Below are 21,380 nucleotides of genomic sequence, written 5' to 3' on the forward strand. Positions count from 1 at the left end.
GCAAGGAAATTGCTTCAGATAAATTACTTTCTTTTGACTTATTTTCTACTTGTGCAGCCACCTGTTCCAATTTTAAAAAATATAGGCTTTTCCATGGGGCTACATGAAAAACAAGCTCTTGACTTACACGATAGAAAATGTGCAAAAGTTAACCCTCCTAACTGTAAAATAAATTGAATTTAAAAACTACTTTCACAGCTACTCTTGTCTGCAGATAAGGTATGAGAATATTACAGCATAAACATCACCTAATTGTTTTTTTCAGTAGTACTCCTTTAGATAACTAGAGTAAAGCTAGGTTATTACTGTTTCAATGTTTGCAGTGTGAAATGTGATAACAAAAATGTACATGTGCTTATGGTGCCAAAGACAGCAAAACTTCTCTTTACCAGTGTTGATCCTTGATATGCAGGTAAACAAGAAATACCTGGGTATCCCCAAAATGCACAGACCTGAATTAAAATCTGCTATGCATTTCAAGAGACTATGTGACAAGCTTGTGCTAGGATGCAAAAATGCCAATGGAATTTTTATACAGTATTATCTCTATAACTAAGGGGCTCCTAAGCACCTATCACCATTCACTGTATTCTCATTAAAATGTATTTAGACTGCAAATCCTCTGGGACAGGACTTGTCTTTTATCTGTACTTGAAGAGTCTACTGCTTACAATGAGGATCCCAGCCTTATTTGCTTTAAATACTAGCACAGCACAAGTTGGGGTTTATTTAATGTAGAAGACTGAAAAAATTCAGACAGAGCCCTTTGTGTTCATTCTGTGCTTAATTCACATTTACAGCTCAGTAGAAACACTTCAGCTGTCACTCTAGTAACAGTTTCTCCTACCTAAGAAATTCAAGATGGGGCCAAATTTGCCTGCATAATGATTTCACAGTAAGTGGCAACCAGATGGACAGCACACTGCCATATGCTCCCCTTTGCTCAGAGGTGGAAAAGTGAGCAAACAGAGCCACAAAAAAAGAACAGAGAGTAGGGAGAAAAATATCTCTGCAGTGTGCCCATTAATTCATGCACACAGCCCTTCCTAGCAGGAGCAAGCAGCAACTCCCCTGCTCCTCACAGGTGAGGATGTGGATTGAGGGGAGCAGGGACCAGGGCACCCTGAGCAGCTGCTGTGCCCACGGGAGGGGAACCAGCGCCTGCACGGCCCTGAGAGAGGAAGGGAACAAGGACTGTCCCCACGGGCAGCCTCTCTGGAGCCTGCACTCTGTAATGAAGCACCAAGAGCCCAGAGGCTCAGAACTTGAACCCACTCTGCAGCCTCCTCTCAAGGTTTATTTTTTTTTAGCCCAGAGATAACATGCATCAAAAACTTTTACTTAAACCTTGATGCTGCCCATGTCCTGCACTGCTCTTTAGTTGGAGGAGACAATCTGGCCATGTTAGAATGTCTCCAAGGGGTACCTGCCCTTTTGAGCTAGTTCTAAAAATAACACCTTTCCAAGTTAAACATATCTATTTAATTACACTACTGCCCCTGCTCCCAAAGTCCTCCTTCTTAGGACTGAAAACAAAAGCAAAGAAAGAGAGCATTCAGATTTCTGGATGTGGCAGCTGGTAACAGAAGAAAAGCAACAAATATATGCAAGAAAAATCGTTCAGATTGGCTTTTTTTAATACACTTGTGCAATTAACATGAGAACTTGGACCGTATCTCCCTTTCCTGCTAAAAACTGCTTTCAAAGCTGTCTACTTTTATCATTCCAGATAAAAATGCAATTATTTACTACATCTGGGCTGTAAAATGCAGGCAGCTATTATATACAGAGAAAAATTATGCACTGCTTGCTGAGACACACCACATGCCTCATGTTTACATCCTGTATGTTTGCTAACTTTAATTATTACAGACAGACAGGAGCTCTTTAGTTCACTCAAAGAAGAGCTTTCTTTACATTTGTACCATCAGCTAAATTGACTGGTAGTCCAAATGACCGCTTTTCTGTAAGAAATTATTTGATAAACTTGAACAAAAGCATTGAAGGAAGAATTATAAAATAATTCAACAGTAAAAGTCTCACTAACTTCAATAAAACTTGTATTTTGCTATTTTTATGCACGAATTTTCATTTTCTATTAGTGGAAAAACCTGGTAGGCACACTTAAATATCAGACACATAACACTTTCCACTACAAAGACTTTCACAACTTTTTTGAGAAGCTCTGACACTTGCCTGTCTGCAGGCAGCCTTTGAAGTTCCCTGGAACAGCAGAGATGATCTTTGTCTCACAGCAATCCATTCAAGCTAAACTGAACTGTTTTCCCATGCCGGCTTGCCTTTTAATCAAGTATTGAAAAAGGTGGCGTGTCAAAAGGCAATCCAAATGGACACAAGGTCCCTGTGCAAAGGGCTGGGCACCTGTGCCTCTGACAGAACTGAGGCAGCTGTGCTGGGAGCACTGGCAGGCTGCTGAGGCTGAAAAGCAGAGAGAGGCAGGACACAGAGCAAAAAGGATGAAACGGGTCAGACTTCACCTTTGTTCCCCTACACAAAGCACAGACCCAAAGGTCCTTTCCCCATTCATCCAGTAACAGCCTCATCAAATAAGGCAATTACCCGAATTAGAAATCACCACTGAAGGCTCAAATCCCATTTAGGGATTTTTTTAAAGTCAACAAAGGAAGTTTATACCTCCATGTAGTGTAATTTTACAAAATAAAACCCAAACCAAACAAACACACGAAAGGGGCTAAGCCTCCCAATAGCAAGAGACTCCATCTTAGAAACTAATTTGCAAGAAGGTTATTTGGGCTGAAAGTAAAGCTCTTGAAAACTCGGAAGCACCACGTTTAGAACAGCCTATTACTTCAGCTCCATTTGCATTAATCCTCCTCTCAACTATGGAGATCACACACCACTCCTGCAAATCACTGAGCAGGGTGGCTCAGAACACAGAACTGTAGCTGCACAACCCTAATTCAGGTATTTGCTGATTTACAGGGCTAACTCTGCAACCAATGGATTTGAACACTCATTTTCAAAGGTAGTTTTATTTGTGTGCAATGCTATAGGCACACAGGGTGCTTTACAGATGTAAGGAAAGATACAAAAAATGCCCCAATGAAATCTTGGTTGAAACACATCAAAGCAATGCTGAACTCTAGAACATGATAAAATGCAAGTGAGACAGAGGAATAAACCAAGAAATAAGCTGATGTTGCATTTTATAACGCTTACTTGATAAACATTATTGACAAGTATCATCAGAAAACCTCCACTGCTACCTACTTGAATTTACAAGGTCTGACTTCACTCTATTCATGCAAACCCAGTGATTTCAATGGGATTATGTGGAGGCAACAGGTTTCACTGGAACCTTATAACAAAATTAAGAATTAAACCCTAATACATCAACTTGCCACATCAAATCCTAAACCCAGCTAATGGGTGGGCTGAAATCTGACAGACTGAGGTAACCCTGGTGCTGCTCACAACACACCAGCTAGGAATTTGGAGGAAAAAAGGTTTCAACTTGTTGTCATCATATTTCACAAGTCCCATACCTTCTCGGTGATTTCTCATGGGCAGCTCCTCACAGCACAGCCAACAAACTCCAACTCCCCCCTCACCCAGCTAACTCCAGCTCCTGGGCAGCACTCTTCTCCTTATTGGACACAGCTGTGGCCCATTAAGGGCAGGCCTGCTCCTGATCTTTGGTGATTAGCACAGCTGCAACTCCTCAGGTGTGGAACTGCCTTCTGCACTATTCTCTTACATTCTATCCCTCCACATCAATTCACCTTGGACAGAAACCTCTAGAGCCAAAGAATGAACAACAGCAAAGTTCTACCCCAGAGCAGTAAGAAGCCAACCTTTTACTATTTTTTTACTCTTCTCTTGAAAATGGCATTTCACCAAGTACGCTCATATCCACCTACTTCAAAAATACTCCCAAAAGTTCAGAAATTTTTTACAAGTGAAAAAATCCAAAACTCCCCATTTTCCAGCACCACTGATTCCAGACTTATGCTCATATTACTGAACCTAACAAGAGTGTGGCAAATACCCTTCAGCAGCATACAGAATCAGTCTAGAACCAGTGAGGAGAGGAAAAGGAGGAATCAAGCCTCAGTCCTCCTCTCATATACCAACTAGAAATGTAGATTCTTCAAATGGCACTTATTGGACACTTTAGATGGTAACACATGCAGCAGAAAGGACTCCAGCTCGGTCTCCTATGTCAACATTGGTTCTGCAGTGCTCATAGGGATAAAGTATTTTTTCTGTTAGTTAATCCCATTGTCCAAGAAGCAGTTTAGCTGAGCACTGCTAACTGAAGTAACACCTCGTTTGCTGCTCTGATAAAAGATGCAGTTTTGTCCTGTGTAACACAATTCAATTAATTCTTGTGCTATTGCCAGGTAATGCAACTAATTTACACGAATAGTGATGATGCAGGTAAATTTTAGTCGTGTCAGGATCTCGCAGGGCAGTGCAGTTTCTCCTCCCAATGTGGAGCCGATCACATGCAGGAACACAGAAACCATGTGCTCCATCCTGCCGGAGATGTTGTGAGTCCTGTCCCCCCGTGATGCAACAGCACTGCAGCCCCAGGCTCCGCAGTGAGCGCCCAGCAGGGACAAACAGCAAGCTGCAGGTAGCCGGGTTTGGGGAGCCACCACTGAACCCCCCTGGTGTAACAGCACTGCAGCCCTGGGGGCCAGGAGAGCATCATGAGCTGTAAGCATTTGTACAGGGCACCTTCAGAACTGTAATCACACTTACATCCAAGTAACCTTTGGGAACAGGCACAGCGAGAGGGGAGACAGCTACTGTTATGTTCTGCATTTATGCTGTCAGTCAAGATCTGAAAATACTTCAGCTGAGTAGCAGGCTTGCACTTGTACTCACACTGCAAGCATACGTAGCTCACATCTTAATTTTCTTACTGGCCTTTTCATAAACCAGTGCGAGTTCAGATCTTTATCTTACCTACTACTCCAGTTTTGTGGCTGAAATAGCAGATCTGTACTCTTGCTTCACATCTCTGCTGTCTTTAGCATAATTACTACCTGATAGCCACATCTCAATTTGTGTGCAACTTCCACCTCTTCTCACCCTTCAGGCAAAAACAGCATCTTGCCCTAAACACTTCTGCATCAGGACAGAGCTGCAAAAACTCCACTTTGTTCAGAAACACAGAGGAATAATTGAGATGAGTACATGCATTGCTTTGGGAATGGCTCCTCACTCACACCATCCCCTCGCTGACTGTGGGCACACTCTGCCCAGCATTTAGGAACCACAACACGTTTGAAGCAGCACACACTTGCTTCTTATTCTGCATCCTCTGTAAATGAGAACCATTCCTCCCCTTCTGTGCACAGAGTATTCTGCCTCACAAGACAGACATTGTTCTCAGCACCAAACATACATTTTACCATACAGGATACCTGGTGCACAATGCTAACTGCAGTATCTCCTTGCAAAGCACCTATGTGCTACTATTGTGTACAGTCTAATTTATAACCCCCACCTAACACGACTGTGGTAGCAAAAACCCTTTCACAAGTGTCCTGCAGGAACTCTCAGCATCTTCACAGGAGCTATCAAAAAATTATTATCAGTACTGTTTCATCTAATCCACGCTTGGTTAGTAATGTTATTACAGCATGTTAAAAGTACAGAGGCTGCTTACCCCTCTTTGTTCAAATTCCAGTAATAAATGTTGCAAAAATAGCAGGATTCCTAAGAGTCACATAGCAAAGCAGCAGTTTCTGACTATGTGCTTCAGAGAGGTGCCCTGCGTTCCGACAAATGAGCCTTCTCTGCTGATTGCATTCACAGCTGTAAATACTCTCACACCATTACGCATTTTACTTCTTTTACACATAAAATCTTCTGCAGCTGTTACACCTGGTGTCAGGGGCATGCTCTAATACAGAGCTTGTAGATCGGTTTGCTCTTAAACTTTCATGTAAGAGCCAAGAAATTCTGGAGACGCTTAGCAGAGCCTTTTCCTAACTTCAGAATACTAACAAGCTTTGAAACCATGCATGTTCACATACTACTATTTTTAAGAAAAGTTACTCTGACATGCTGTCCCATTACAGCTCACCAGTCCCCACAATTTAGATTTCACCTCTACAAATCTAACAAAAAAGGCCTCTTAAGTTTATTACATTTTAAGGAAGGCAAACCGAAAATTCCCTAGTAAAGAGCACTCTAATTGGATTTCGACTCCAGAAAAGAAACTACTATTCCTTTTCTCATTGGGGCAAGCAATGATGCTACTCCAGGACAGGGGGTTTGCAAGAAGCAATGCAGCACCTTACACATACAGAGTACTCTTGCGTGAGGACACTGCTGAGGCACCACCGTTGGGTGGGCTTGCATACACACACACAAAAAAAGCAACTTTCCCGCTCAGGCATTACCGTATGTTCGTATTCGGGATCCGCACATCCGAAGTTGTCCGGCCGGGCCCGTCCGGAGGCGCGGGGGCCGGGCCGCGATGCGTGAGGCGCCCCTCAGCGCCCCGAGCCCCCCGGCCCCGCCGGAACGCGGCTCCGGCCCCGCAGTACAGGCGGAGCGACCCCCGCACCGCCCCGGCCGGGCCGCGGCTCGGCTGACCCCGCGTGAGGGGGCGCGGGCCCCGCCGCAGGCCGGCCCGGGGCACAGCGCCCTCGGGCCCCCGGCCCCACCGCCGGCAAGTTGGCGGGAGGCGGCGCCCGCCGCCAAACTTTGTCCGCCCGCCGCGGAGGGGCTCACCCGCCAGCGCGGCCCCCGCCGCCGCGGCGCGGGCAGCCCGCCGGGCCGCCCAGCCAGACCCCGGGGACGGCGGGGCGCGCGGCGGCGCCGGGAGGCTGAGGGACCGGGATCCCCGAGCCGCGCACGGCCGCGACGGGGTACGGCACGGACCCGCCGCCGCGCTGGAGCGCGGTACGGTCCCGCGGCTCGGGCACGGCCGAGACCCGCTGCCCGCGGCGGGGCACGGCGCTGACCGGGGCTCCCCGCTCGCGCCTCCGTCCCCGGGGCTCCCCTCACGTACCTGCTGCCCGCGGCACCCGCGCCGTTAGCGCCCGGCGCGCGCCCCGCGCGGGACCCGCGGCCGCGCGGGGAGGAACCCGGGGACCGCCCGCGCGCGATCCCGCGCGCGCCTCCCGCCGTTCCTGCCGGGTCGCCTTGGAAACGCGGGGCCGGCGCGCGGGGTCGGTCCGCGGGAGCGGAGGGGGCGCGCGCGCGTCCGCCGCGCGTCACGCGGGCGCGGCCGGGCCAATCGCGACGGCGGGCGGCGCGCGCTGGAGTACTACGAGCCGCGAGCCCCCGGCCCCGCCCCCGCGGCAGCGCCGCGACCCCCGCGCCGCGCCCGGCCCGGCCCGGCCCGAGGGGAGCGCCCGGAGCGCCGCGCTCGCCCCGCTCTGCCCCGGGCCTGGAGGCCGGCATTACATAACGGCACCGGAGCGAGCAGCTGCAGCATCCCAGCATGCGGATTAGGGATTACGTTGATTCAGCAGATTGTCCTGTGCATGTCTGAGAAAGATTACACCAGCAGAGTTAAGAATACCCGTTTGCTGTGGTAAGCCGTGGTTTAAGTAGAACAAATTAACTCAATGCAAAATTAAATGCACCAAAAAAAAATGAAGTAAAATGCCCCAAGGTTAAGAACTTCTTTAGTGCTTTAATTGCTTTAATTTAAGGTGCTTTAAATGGACAAAATAATAGAGACTGAAATTCAGGTTTTGCCAGTTATCTCCCCTGTGTTTTGGAACAGCTGATGTTAGCATCAACCAGCTATTAATGATGGATGAATCTTAAAAAATCAAAGTCATTATTGTGAAGACTGGTTACACTTGATTCCTGATGGCTGCCATGTACAGTGAATATCTAAACTCTTATGACATACATTCCTAGTAACTCAAGATCATTTAAGTGGCACTGGTCTATTGTATTGTGTCACCATGTGCTAAACTGTCTCTTGTATATTAGCCTGTAATATGGATTTTTGATTTCTGATTGCTGGATCCGAGATTATTGACATTTGAGACCTGACATTATGAGGGACACTACATCTGCCACTGAGGTATGAATAAAAATTAACCATGCAGAGACAAACTTTAAGTTGCATTCATTTCAGTTGATTTCTTACAAGAGTTAGGGATGAAACTTGGAAGCAAAAGTGCCACAGAAGAAATCAGTAAGCACGGAGAATGATAGAATAGTGGTGGGGGGTTGTTTTCCAGGACTGATAGTGATTTTTTTTGAATGCAGGGGTCTTGTAAAATTTAATAATTCCCCTCACATAAGCACACACAGGCTTGAAACTGGAATCTCTATCTCAAAATTACAAATCTGTTGTGTGACTACAGTAGTTACATTGGACAGAAGCCTCAACTTTGCCAGTGTCTGTATGAATATCTCATACAATAGAACTGGGGTTTCAGATGGAAATTTGCAGTTGTTTGCAAGCTGCTTAGGAAATTTTGGCAATGGGAAGTTTTCCCTGAAATTCACTGTAATGTCTCAAATTTCAATTTCAACACCATGACAGCTTTACCCCTGTTTTAGTATATAATTAATCCTAGACATACTTTAGTGGATAAAAATGAAAATGTAAACCTAAATATTTGCTGTGGGGATTTCTAAGATAAGAGGACTCAGCCATTCATTGTCATTTCAGAAAACTGCAATGGAAAGAATTTTGAAGAACTGTGTCCAAAAAAATTACCCTGTCAACCAAAGCACGTTGAGATTTGTGAGCTATTTGTCATCTGCTTTAGCTTCATGTCTTTTGTCAGAATTTCTTGATATTGTGGTTATTCCATGCTAAAAGAAACTTCCAGTGTATAAATTTGAATAAAACATTGTTCTTATACAGATTTGTTATAAGATTTCACCTGGAGTTCTTCCTTATAGAGATCCTCATTTGTTTTGATGCCTTAGGTTTTAGCTTTTCTGTTTTTCAGATTCTGTACTGCTCTAGTGTGTAGTTCTGAGCTTGGTAGTAAGGGATGGTGAGCTCTCTGCACAGAGTAGGGAGACAACAATTCCTTTCCTAGCTTGGGACCAAGGACATCCACCTAAATCTCAAGGCCAAGAGCATAAACAAAATGGACTGAAGAGAGAAAAACAAGAAGGATGGGACTCCATAACCTAGAGCTGTAACTGGACAATTAACCCCAATATGCAAATGGAGCAGAACTTACAAAAGTGAGAGCCCTCGTGACCAGTTGTCCATTTTGGCTCATCTGGGGTGCAGCCCTGGCTGGGCTCTTGTGCTGCCCAAGGTGGATCCATTGAGGCCTTTTAAAAAATTCCTTTAACTCCATTGAGCCTCTGTTCTAGGCCAGCCTTCACAAGGCATCAGTTTCAGGCAGTTTGATGGAATTTTTCTGATTCCTGATGATTTTCTGTGCTCAGATCAGTCACTTAAGGTCTGAGGAGTTGTACCTAGGTGAGAAAAAACAGACTGTTTTTAACAAGACTTCAGTACAGTTCCTGGCTCTTGGAGAAAGTATGAGGTGTGGACTACTGACTGCTTGACAGGTATCAAGGACATCTCAGAAGGAAATTTATATTTAATCAGCATAGCAAGCAATTTTTAAATTTTTTCCCCTTCATTGTTTTCATGACCAAATATTTGAGCTCAATATTGGGGCAGAATGAGATTTTACCGTTTTTAATTTTTAGAAAGAATACATAATGCAGTAAAATCCCATTCTCAAAGACAGATGTAAGGTGCAACTTAATCTGAATGTACAAACAATGTGTATTTGAAATAGCCACATGACTGAAACCATCTTCTTTAATTTGGGGGAGCATTTATATAGAGATTAATTTTAAGAGTGTTTGAATAGCAAAGATCCATAAACCAAAGCCCAAATCATTATTCAGTGCTTGATTTTATCTGCCTATGCTCATTAAGATTTACAGGTACTGTGGATGCTAAGGCCAGCTAACCAGTAAAAGTACACAAAACCAAGAGGCAATACAGATTCTGATTTAACTAGATGGGGAGTAAAGCACACAGGTTCATTTAAAGACAAATCTAATAAGTTCAAGACTTGTTTCAATATATCTCAGTATACACAGGTGACCTACCTTTCACATACAAGCATTTCAAACAATGCATTACTATTCTTAGCATCAGTTTAGATGACAAAGATGAGGGGAAAAGGGTAGAACTGACAAGATTTTTCAACAAGCTGGCACAGAGCAAAACAGGCTATATTTTAAATTTCAGATTAAAATGCTCTTAACTGGATGTACAAAGTAACATTTAACAAACTCCTAAGATACATGGAAGATAAACATTTGAGCATTCATACAATTGGATTTTTAGTTTCTGTGAGCATAGGCTATATCTGCATCTAGAGGAAGATTCAGTTTGGAAAGTGCAAGAAAGATGCACAGATGATCTTTGTGTTTCTAGTATGAACTCAGTGCACACACAGACGTGAGTTACAATCAAATTTAGCAACAATTTCTGCTGCAGTGCTTTCTTTTCTTTAAATATATCATCTTATTATCTAATGAGATAGAGAGTCCAGTTTATTCTTTTCAAACACTGATACATACTTGAACTTCTGTTCAGAGTGCAACACCTCAGAGAAAAACATCTAAATACATCATTACCTAATGATGTACTTCTCAGTCTTAAAAACAAAAAAGTCAAAGCTGTGAATGCTGTCAGCAGCACCTCTTTAAAAAAACATCTTTAGACCCATATTGTGATACTTATTATCAGGTTTAAAAAATAAAGTTATGCTTTCACATTGGTGGGGAAGTATTTTCACTCCTTCCCTTTGTCACCCACTATTTCCTTGAATACACAGGCAACAGAGTTTGAAAATAAATTATTAGGAGTCCCACAGCCTTCCTCAAGCTGTCTTGCTCTCTACACTCAGCTCATAAACAATTTGTTTTACATGGAACAATTAGTCCTAGTCCCAAGAGCTGATGAGTTGCACAGCACATCCATTTAACACACTGATGCAGGAGAAAACCATCAGCTTGCCCTAAGGGATTTTCTGCCAGATCATTGGATTTAAGCATCTTCTGAAAAAGTTGAACTTAGACCAGGAGCAGCACCAGAGGTACTGAGGTACATACTGACTGTAAGATGAAGGAGAGAAAATGTGAGATCTCCTTTTGGCAGTAGCAAAACTCAAGCTGTTTTGTCAATTCAAGGATTCATATCCTAATTAAATCTAGTACAGGAGCTAGTAATGAAATTTAGTTTATATATCCTGTTTATATTTTATGAGAGTTATTGGATATTATACAATTTTGTGGAGCTTTCTGTGAAAAGGGAAACTAAATGAACAAAGACTATTTGCTCCCATAAAACACAAATTTAAATCAGATTTTTTATGCCAGTGTAAAATATATGTATGATACTATTTACATGTACTACATTTTGTGAGTATTTTGAATTCAGCAATAAACTTTAGTACTGGTAACTCTAGAAAAAATATGCAAGTAATCCTGTGAGCATGAGGGGTGTTACCCTGTTCTGTACTTGTCTTTGTTGTAACCTCACCCCACTGCACTGTGTGTAAACTAGAAACCTTTTTAACAGCACACATAGAATCCAGATCTTGACTGCTACAAAAATGAATCTCCTGATTTATTTCTCTTGAAAAGATTTTAGTTCTGAAGTGCCACATGCTGTGTTAATTGTTCTTGCTTCTGTACACAGAGCAAAGTGGAGCTGTGAGCCACCTTTGGGTGGGGACCTTGCTGTTACAGCCCAGTGTCACAGGGAGCTGCCAGTTCTCATTGTCCTGTATGGACAGGACAGGTAAAAAGCTAGAGAAGCCACCTGAGGTCCCATGAAAACCAGAACCAGCTGCTTATAAAGTAAGTACAAATGCATTACACCTCTTGAAATAGGCCTCTACAGAAAGCCAGCTGTTAGTTAAAGCTGTGGTATAGGCAACTATTTATCATAAAGCTGATAGTTTATTTGATCATTTAATGGTTTAAAAAAAATCTTTCTTCCAATATAGGACAGTTTGCTTAAGTATTTACTTTGCATACACTCTGAAGAAAGAAAGCAAACATGACAAAATGATCTATTATGTTAGACTTGTTCAGTAACCTATTTGGTACAGTAAATCTTGGCTGTATAACAAGAAAACAGAGTATAGCTAGAATAGATGGTTATAGAGTTGGCATGTCTACAGAATAGATTCTTTTAGCAATGTCAAGTGAACATTGGTTTCTGTCCAGGCAGAGGGTTTCTATTGAAGATGTAAAAAATCATTGTACAAGTTTGATAAATTCACAGCTTATATTACAATTTCACCTGACATCCAGACATGAGGGACACTCAAGTGAAACACATATTGACTGTGAGAAATGACAAATTAGAAAGTTCTTGTTTGTGGAATGGAAGAGTTCTACCACCAAGATCTTACCTGACTAATTAGCAGTCTGAGGAATGGTTCACTTGAGTGCACTGTCTTTCAAGGTGCAAGTGTCAATCTAATTAGCTAGCCAGAATCAATCAGACTGCCTAAATGCATCAGGTATTACAATTCTGAATAAGCATGGCAGTTTTTAAAACATATTCATTGTTTAAACATGCTTTAGCCTGAATTTAGTTTTATTCTGCCTTCAGGGATTCACTGAACTTGACAGCAGACTTGAGTGTTTGCCATTAACTGTGAATTAATGGAACTTCCATATAACAGTGCATTACTGACAGAGTGCAATGGATGTCTTAGCATAAGCACTGAAAGTTGCATTCCAATAGCTATTTCTTCAGGGGAAAAAGACACCAGGTTCAAAAATTATATGCTTAATTTACATGTTTGTCTTTAGGTGCTGTTGCCTCTGACCAAGAACAAAAATTGGTGTGGGAATAATATGCGAACAGGTAACTTCTGCCAAGTCTTTACTTGGATACATCCATCTATACATTAGAATTCACTGAAGTGGCATTGATTTTGATAGCTGCCACTGGGACTGTCACAACTGCTGTGCAGAGATGCCATCCCTCACCAGAGTTCACCAGCCAGTGGTACAAATCCTGTAAGGAGGTGTTTGCTGTGATCAATATTGGTATTTCAGCGTGTGACTGGTTAGTGTGCAGGGTAAAGCTGCTTACAAGTGAGCATGCATCAGCCCCCTTTTACCTTCTGCCAACATTTCCCACTCCTCTCTCTCCCTTTCTTGTGTTAGCAGTCCAGGATTTTAGCCTCTGGACTAGGCAAGACAGCTGAGTCTACATGTAGATTATCAAGGCTGCCTGGCTCTTTGGGGTTAAGATGATATTGAGCCTGCATTTGGTTATTTTTTAAAGTCAGGACAGTCAGGTTACAAAAGTTTAAATACAAACAGACAAGACAGTTTAGGGACACGGCACTGTACCAGCTACTAGGGAGAAAATTAACTCTATCCCAGCTGAAACCAGGACACCTGCATGTCCTCAGAGAGAATAATTAAGCATAAGTGTATTTAAAGGCTGCTATTACCTCAGTCAGTTTTAAGTATTCAGTCTAGCATTAGAAAAAACAACCTCATTTTATTCCTCTTCACTTCTTCCACAAAAATCCAATTTTTTAAAGAAGAAGCTTTTGTGTCCTACTTCTCTTAAATCTCTCACATAGAAGGTGGTATCAAAATACATACTTATATGTTATGTACAACATACATTGATAGAGTTCTATTAATTTTAAAGCTAAATCTTTTGTATTTTTTTAATTGCCCATCTCTTGTCTCTATCTTCATTATGGAGTCTGACTGTAGTATACATTTGACTTTCAAAGCATACAATTTGCATTTTTAGATTAATATAATGTATTGACTTACCTCATGAAAAATCATAACACATTCACCAATGCTAATGTAATTGGGTTTTGGCTTGTATTGAACCCCCTCTGATTCTCCAGTATACTCTTTTGCATCACTGACTATTGATTTAAAGGGGTAAACTGGTGCTTTCACACTTTCCTGTCTACAAATACAGAACTGTGACTTTGAAATTTGCAGCAAGCTACTGCATTTCAATATCATAGGTTTGGAGTACAATAATACCTGTTTTTGTGTTGTAGCAAATTACAGTTTGTTAGTAATATTTTTTCTTCATGCTAAAGCTTCCTGAATTTCTTTGATTGTCTTTCATAATTCTAACATCTACATTGTACTGTGTTACTCAGATAGTTTTAGTGATCAGTAGCAAAGTATTAAAACACAAAATAGAATTAATGAAAAGCACAAGTGGATGGAAAAAAGGGGTACCTGATCAATGTGGGCATAGATATTTCCTCAAGTTTCTCATTACTGCTGGAATTAAGGTTGCCATTTTCCCCTTAGTATTGGAAGAAAAGTCTATTTCTAGAAAGAAATAGCCTATAGAAAAATTGTCTGTAATTACAATCAAAAAGGTTTCAAAGGCTTCCTGGGCACTTTTTGTTCTCTCTCTCCACCTCTCTCACTTTTTTCTAATAGACCTAAGAGAAAGTGCCTGAGGTATTTTGCCCGAGCAGAAATGCCTGGTTGGGCTGCAGAGCTGGTCCTTGATACGAAGATCACACCTTGACAGTGTTCATTCTCCCAATGTCCCAAGGCATGAATGACTGGAGGCATTTAGCATTCTTCAGTGCTCTGCCCCTGTGCCAGGGTGAGGCAGGTCTATTTCTGCAGAAGGATGAAGAAATAGAAGCAACGAGGCAGGATTTTAAGGAGGCTAACAAATTCTCATTAATTCTCATGAGAATTCCTTTGAAACCTTTCTGTGAGCTGTTCAAAAGGATTTTTCTGCAGAGCCCACCTTCTATCATCTTCCTTTTCTGTCTGCTAGAATTTCAACAGTTAACTCCCTCAGACACTTAACAGAGTTGAGAGCAGGTCAAAGTTGGGAGTTTTGTTTTTCTCACTTGATTCTTAAAATTGTATAGACATTCTGATACACTGTTGATGTGTTCAGTGCCCTCTCTTGATTTAAGGGAGGATGTGGCCTTCAACTGAATTAAACTCTCACAGGAGGTCCACTGTTATGTTTGAATAGAATGAAAATCAATTAAGGTGTAGTTCTTGTTTAAAAACCTCCTTGTTTTCTCCCATTCCCATTTTATTCCTATTGCAATTGTACCCATACAAAATAATTTTAAAAGTCTTTTAATTGTGAGCTTGCAGTAAATTAATTGCCAGCAGACAAGCACAGAAGGGTTCACAGTTAAAATAAATTTCCATTTAACTTCTAACAAGGTAGGACAGAGCACATATTTCTGTGCAACAAGGTCAAACATGAACAATCTTTCCAGCCTTTGTTCTCCCCTCCTCCAGCTTCCTAATTTATCTGCAAACAGGCAAGAAGGTCCAGTTACCATTTGGATGCTGGCACTTCAGTAACAGGAACATGAAACTGAATTCCTTTTGGGCCCTGGGGTGTAACTGTCTTCATCTTAAAGTAATGTCAGGACTTACTCACATTCTGCATCAATATGCTGCCATAGAAAGGAAAGAATGCAGGAGAAGAAGGGAGAGTAGAATTGGTAGAGCTGGCCTAGAGGATAGAGGATGCACAATGATTTTTTGCACAGAAGTAGAAGTAGCTGAGCATTTCTGCCACTCTTAGAAAAGCCTGGCTTATTTTAGATAAGTTGTAGAAGGTCTCTCTAGGGTAGAATGTCTTACAGCCACACTTCTTACTTTTTATTTTTCTGCAGGAATAAAGGGGAACTCTAACTCTTTTTCTTGAAGGACAAATAAGAAAACTAAAATCTTGATTCCTCTTAACTCTGTTATGTATAGAACATGTCTTCTATACATAAATAGTGACACAGCAGAATTCTGGTTTTCAGAACTTCTGAGAGAAATAACAGCAAGAACACCTAAAGTGTGAGGCAACACATGACTATCACCCTTGTGATGTCAGAAGACTGGTCTATTTTTGTTTTGATTGAGATACTGTGGTTTCATAAGATGGAAGAAATATATAAAAATATTAGATGCATATATATGAAATGAGTTACTGATGCATTAAATGTGTCATAAATATATTCAGTCCAACTTCCAAATTTAGATTGCTTTCAGGAAGAGTGAAGTGGAACAGTTAGATGTGCTTTTTAAGCACAAAATGGACAAGTGCTGCTACAAGTGCCAACATTAGTGTCCTAATGTTGTATTTGGGGTGTTATCAGAATGCCTTGTTGTGTTTAACACATTAAGAATTCATCTAAGAAGCCTACTGAGTTAGGAAAAAGCCTTTTTGAGATCTGTGGAAAGGATATTGTAGCCAGCAGTCCTGTCCATAAGTGAGTGCTGCAGGCTGTGCCCTGGTTTGGCCATTGAGAAATTGAGAATTGGGGAGGAGAAGCCCAGGGGTGTCCCAGGGTCCCATTTCAGCCCAGAGCAGCCTCCCAATGTCCTGCCCTTAGCTGGCACTGGGTGCCTCTGCACTGACTGACTCTATTGCAGGAGCCCGTTCAGCTAAAGGGGCTTTGTGCTACTGAACAGGAGAAACCAGACTTCACCTGGGTCATGGTGTGAACCACTGCACTCCCTGTGTGAGTGCTCATGAGGGGCAAGGGAAGCAATGGAGAATTTCTCACTGCAAGAGAAAGTTTGATTTATTCATCCCATTTATCTGTTTCACATCTGATATGGTGATAAATTTGTGATCTTTTCTCCATATTGTTACATGAAACTGTTAAGCAAAACAGTGCTCTGTGTTGCTGGCCTGGAAGGCAAGACCTGTACCTTTTTTGCTCATAGGCTGGTTTCATTTGGGTGGTAGTTTATTTTTGTGGTTTTTTTGGTTTGAAGTCTGTTTTTCTCAGTGTTTCTTTTGGTCTTATTTTTAAGATCATGAAGAACTCTGTGGCACCAGTTATGGATCTTTTTGTCTAAATGGAGGGATTTGTTATATGATTCCTACTGTATCCAGTCCATTCTGCAGGTCAGTGAAACTGAAGTTTGTGTGTCTAAGTATTGGACAGTAGCTGTCTAAAGACTATTTCTCCATTTTCCTTCTTTAAGGAATCACTTCTAAATACCAATTACCTATTACTTACCTAGTTTACAGAGACATGGTTATATGAGAAAAAGAAATGTGTATACTTGCTTGGCAGGTGGAACAGTATTCAGTTACATATGCATTCAGGATTATATCTATAATTAGAGCCATATTTCCTTATTACAATACAGAAAGAACAAAATACCCTTTGCCTCATGGAATATAGACTGTGGGAAAAGCATTCAGAAAGGCAAAGTACAGTTTTTCTTACCAGTTAATTATATTCCAAAAATTTTTCTAATATAAAATGGCCTGACCTGATCAAAATGCAGAGACACAAAAAAATAATATAATATTTTAAGAGGGAAAAAATTAATGTAATTCAAGACTTACTGTGTTCTTCAAGTCATGCTGAAATACTCAAAGAGCAGCTTTATAGTGACAGCCAAAGACTGCTTGATAAAGAAACATCAAGGCAGCAAATAGAGATACTTCTTAAAACACTCCATGACAGAACCATTCTTCCTGCTGAAGCCCATGTAGCAAACTGGAAAAGAAACACTCCCTGGTTTTGCATGTGGATACATTTCCTGCATAAATACTGCCCTATCTTTTTATTCTCTGGTTTGACAAGACATAAGATGCTCCATAAAACTGTCACTGTTCACAGTCCTGCATTTACTAATTCTGAGTTATTCATCAAAATAATTTATGTTTGATTTAATGGGTTTGCTTAACAAAAAAATAGGCATTCAGACAAATATTAGATACACTTAAGGGTATTATCTTTTTTCTTCTATGGCAACTTTTGTTCCCTCTTCTGTCTTGAGCTATAACTAATGATAACTGGATAAAACAGGTGAAGAAGGAAACAACATCTTTTCCCAGATGCCTAATTAAAATATTACTTTTTGTTTGGTACAGTTCAATCTAAATACTTAAACTCAAGCACGTAAACTCATTTACTTAGGGAGAAAAGAGGCAATTTTGTGGTAAATGCTCACTGAAAAATATACACAGCATATCACTGTCATTGTTCAGTGTCACAATGAATCAGATCCACAAGTGAGATTAAAGCTCTGAAGTGCTGTGTGATGATTTACTCTATGTGCTAAACCTTGCAAGCTTATGCAATATAAAATGAATACTACACAAAAAAAGTAAAACATTTTGAAATAGATATGTTTTTTTTCCTAGAAGGAATCCTGTATTATTGTACATAAATGAAAAATGAATGGTTAAACTGAAGAGCAGCTGCTACACAATTTCAAAGCACCCTCTCAACTACTACTGGACTGTGTAACAAGGAATCTGTATTCAATGCAATAACTATAAATATGAAGTAACAAATAATCAGAAAAATTCATTCTTCAGGAGCACAAACCAGTCAGCATAGATAATTTCCACTTTAACAGCTCCAAATGAAGTAATTTTTAATTCAGGTACTTTAGGATTTTATAATCTGCTGAAGCAGAAAAGTAACATCTTAAGAGCATTTTTGTTATACTCAGGCAATCTTATTGCATTTAAGTTATCAACTATTTTTTTCTGTATCTAGTGGTTGATTATGAAGTTAGATGGGTTTAAATAGCAGCATTCTATTTAAGCACATCCTCATTCTAAGCATGTTCCTTAATCAGTCAGAGAAGGCTAATTATAGATGAGAAAGGTTTTGTTTACACACAGATATCTTAGTAATCAGCAGTGATGTGAATAGAAACAACAGAAAAAATGCATCACTATTCAGCAGAATTCAGAAAATATTTGGTGCTTTGGAACTTCATGACTGGCATCATCACACAGTTGCGCAGTTTCTTTGATGAAGGTTTCTTCCAAATCCCACCCAAAGCCCCCCAGTGCTCTCAAATGGTCGTGTCCTACTGAAAAGGAAACTCAGAGCACTTTTAGACTCAAGGGCTGAATGATTGTTAATTAAAAGGAGGAGATGGAGAAAGAACAGACTAGCAAACTGTAAAAATACCTTAAAACACATTTGCCTTGCCATCGTACTTGGTCACACAAATGTGTTGTGCTCAGCAGAGTTAGTCCAGATTACCGTGTGCAACATCACAGGAAGTAATTTCACCATGTGACTCAGAAAAATGCATCATTCTTTAGCAATATGTGGTTTTGTAGCATGCTAAAAATGAAGAGCTGCTGTTTACATTTGGAATTTCAGGGGTTTTTTTTCAATCACAAATAGATACATAGAAGGCAGAGATTTAATATCTGTTGAACATTAATTGACCCCCTCCGTGTGCAACAGTAGCAGATTTTAAATACAGCTGACGTGTTAAAACATGAGGTGCTCAGCTGCCATCTTCCCTCAGTGCTTTCCCAACAAGGAGTTCACGTTCTCAGCAGTAAAAGGCACACCTGTCACCATGAGCCAGATGAGCTTCAAGGCCAGGAACACTCAAATGAACTGAACAAACAGGCAGCAGGACAGAGGAGGATGGAAAAGCAGCTGCCTCAGGTGCATCACAAAGCACAAGGCAGAAAGCTGTTTGCCTCAGCACCTGATGCACAGCTGTCCCATGATCACCAATTAATGCACTGCAGAATTAAGTGAAGATTTTGGTTTCTGAGGGGCAGCTCTGGTACTCCCATTTTTTTCTTATACTTGGCAGATTTCTGAGAGCATTCTTTCTGTATTTCAAGCAAAATGCAGATGGTATAAGACAACATGCACAGAGCTCTGCTTCAGAGGGCAGTACACACAGAAATTAACAGTGAACACTCATTTTGGGACAGGGATCCTACTCTGCCCAGGGCTAAGTGCTGCAAGAGACACAGGCAGGCCTTGCAAATCTCCTTCCTGAAATGCCTGTGCATCTTCAGGGATATCTCTTCCTTTTCCCCTTCCTTTGCTTCCATCCTGATGGAATGTCTCCTCCACCTTTCCTACAGTAATCCAGTAAATGCCATGCAAATTCCTTCTGCCACTTTCTGTATGCTCCCTCCTTGCCTGGCTCTGTGCCATGGGCCCTTCATTCCCCTTTCAGACATCCCCACAAGTCACACACTTGCTGTGCTTTCAGCCTTCAGAACATGCACCCTACAAGTTGCCAGGGAAGGGCTTCCCAGTCATCTGAGCTTTTCTCCTTTCTCTGCCTCCAAAAATACACTTTAATGTACCTCAGATTCTTTGGAAACAAACTGACCAATAAGTATTTCTCAGTTCTGCTTTTGGCTTGAAAGGTAGTAATGAAAGTTAGAATACACACCAAAAGTATAGCTAAAAAGAGTCAGTAATTAGGATTTCTTTTTAATGGAACATAAGATATAAAATGCAACACTCTCTTATGTGTTTGAAAACAATTACCAATCCAAATGAATATAACTGCTAGATAGGGAAACCTTCCCATATAAACACATAGCTAAGGGAGAGGAGAATAAGCCATTGTTTTAGAGAAGAATAACCCTTTCTTTCAACTTCTCTCCAGTAGGAGCATTTTGTTTTTTACTCTCAGTGTCTAGAGAGTAACAGTTTTGAAACTTCTCTAAATGCAAAAATTTTTAAAGAGTTGCTCAGGTGTACAATTAATGTTGCTGTTGCTTATTCACTTTGGCTCTAAATTCTTTTCCATACTTACTAGATGTTCTTAGACTGTATGTATTAGGACAACTTTGAGGAATCTGCTACAGACTGAAGATTATGTTGATTTTGAAGTTATCAGCCATGTAATCTGAATTGCATTGACAAGCAGATAATTTCTCATCTTTTTCTGCTCAGAGCTTTGTATTTACATGGAAATAGTTTTTATACCAAGAAGTATCCAAAATTTTTCTGACTAAAGGAAGACTAAATGAAAAATAAAGTCAACACCCTGATAGTATAATGCAAAGCAGTGAGAATCTGCATATTTGACTCAAATTCTACTTCCTTATGATGGCCACCTTAGAGTCTGGCAAAGAAAAAAACTTCACCTTCTTGCTAAATCCCAGTGCCACAGGATCATTGCAGTGTCCAACAAGCAGCATCTGAAAGGAGACAGCAGTGATGCCCCTGTTACTGCAAGGCTGTTATGTTTTACTTACTAATCAGATTGTAAAGGATCAATGTAATTACACACCTCCTGGTCATCTCTTGACATCTTATCCAATGCAGTGCATTTCCTTCCCCCTTGCATTGATGCTGATGTGATTAATACCCTGTGCTGAAAGATTCTGTGGATTTCTTTCCATATGCTGGTGTTTTGTCTGGAGCTCCTATGGGACATTTGTATACAACATTTAAGGCTGGCTCATCTCATCTGACAGGAGGTGTGGGTGTGTGTGCACGTGTGTGCAGCCATCTAGGAGAGCAGAAATCTGGATGCCAGCTGAAAATGGGATGTTTCAGTCACAGATTTTCCTCAAACATTGAAGTCTGCTGTCTTTCAACTCTGAATTAGAAATTCAATTTCCTTAGAGGGGGAAAGAACTTTTTTCCATTTTAAGAATCAAC

The 21,380-nt window shown here is 41.2% G+C and overlaps 2 protein-coding genes across 6 annotated transcripts in view; one reads left to right on the plus strand and one right to left on the minus strand.

Moving 5' to 3' along the window:
* The window catches only part of TMEM266 (transmembrane protein 266), an 82,971-nt gene extending 75,806 nt beyond the window's left edge, over positions 1-7,165 (minus strand). Inside the window, exon 1 of one of the 3 annotated variants that reach the window (XM_064722398.1) lies at positions 7,016-7,165. The gene's annotated coding sequence lies outside the window, so the exon portion shown is untranslated. Of the gene's footprint in view, positions 1-5,662; positions 5,792-6,401; positions 6,475-7,015 lie in introns of those variants that run through there. The other 2 variants (XM_064722400.1, XM_064722399.1) reach the window with 2 other exon arrangements.
* The window catches only part of NRG4 (neuregulin 4), a 48,300-nt gene that overhangs the window by 18,313 nt on the left and 8,607 nt on the right, over positions 1-21,380 (plus strand). For 2 of the 3 annotated variants that reach the window (XR_010441602.1, XM_064722403.1), the window contains exons 1-4: positions 7,313-7,543; positions 11,666-11,826; positions 12,793-12,847; positions 16,780-16,873. Coding sequence is in view for 2 of the 3 variants with exons in the window: in XM_064722403.1 (XP_064578473.1) it covers positions 12,838-12,847; positions 16,780-16,873 (104 nt within the window). In the remaining variant the exon portion in view is untranslated. Of the gene's footprint in view, positions 1-7,312; positions 7,544-11,665; positions 11,827-12,792; positions 12,848-16,779; positions 16,874-21,380 lie in introns of those variants that run through there. The other variant, XM_064722404.1, reaches the window with a different exon arrangement.

Source organism: Zonotrichia leucophrys, chromosome 10, assembly GCF_028769735.1.
Source record: "Zonotrichia leucophrys gambelii isolate GWCS_2022_RI chromosome 10, RI_Zleu_2.0, whole genome shotgun sequence".
Classification (NCBI taxonomy): domain Eukaryota; kingdom Metazoa; phylum Chordata; class Aves; order Passeriformes; family Passerellidae; genus Zonotrichia; species Zonotrichia leucophrys.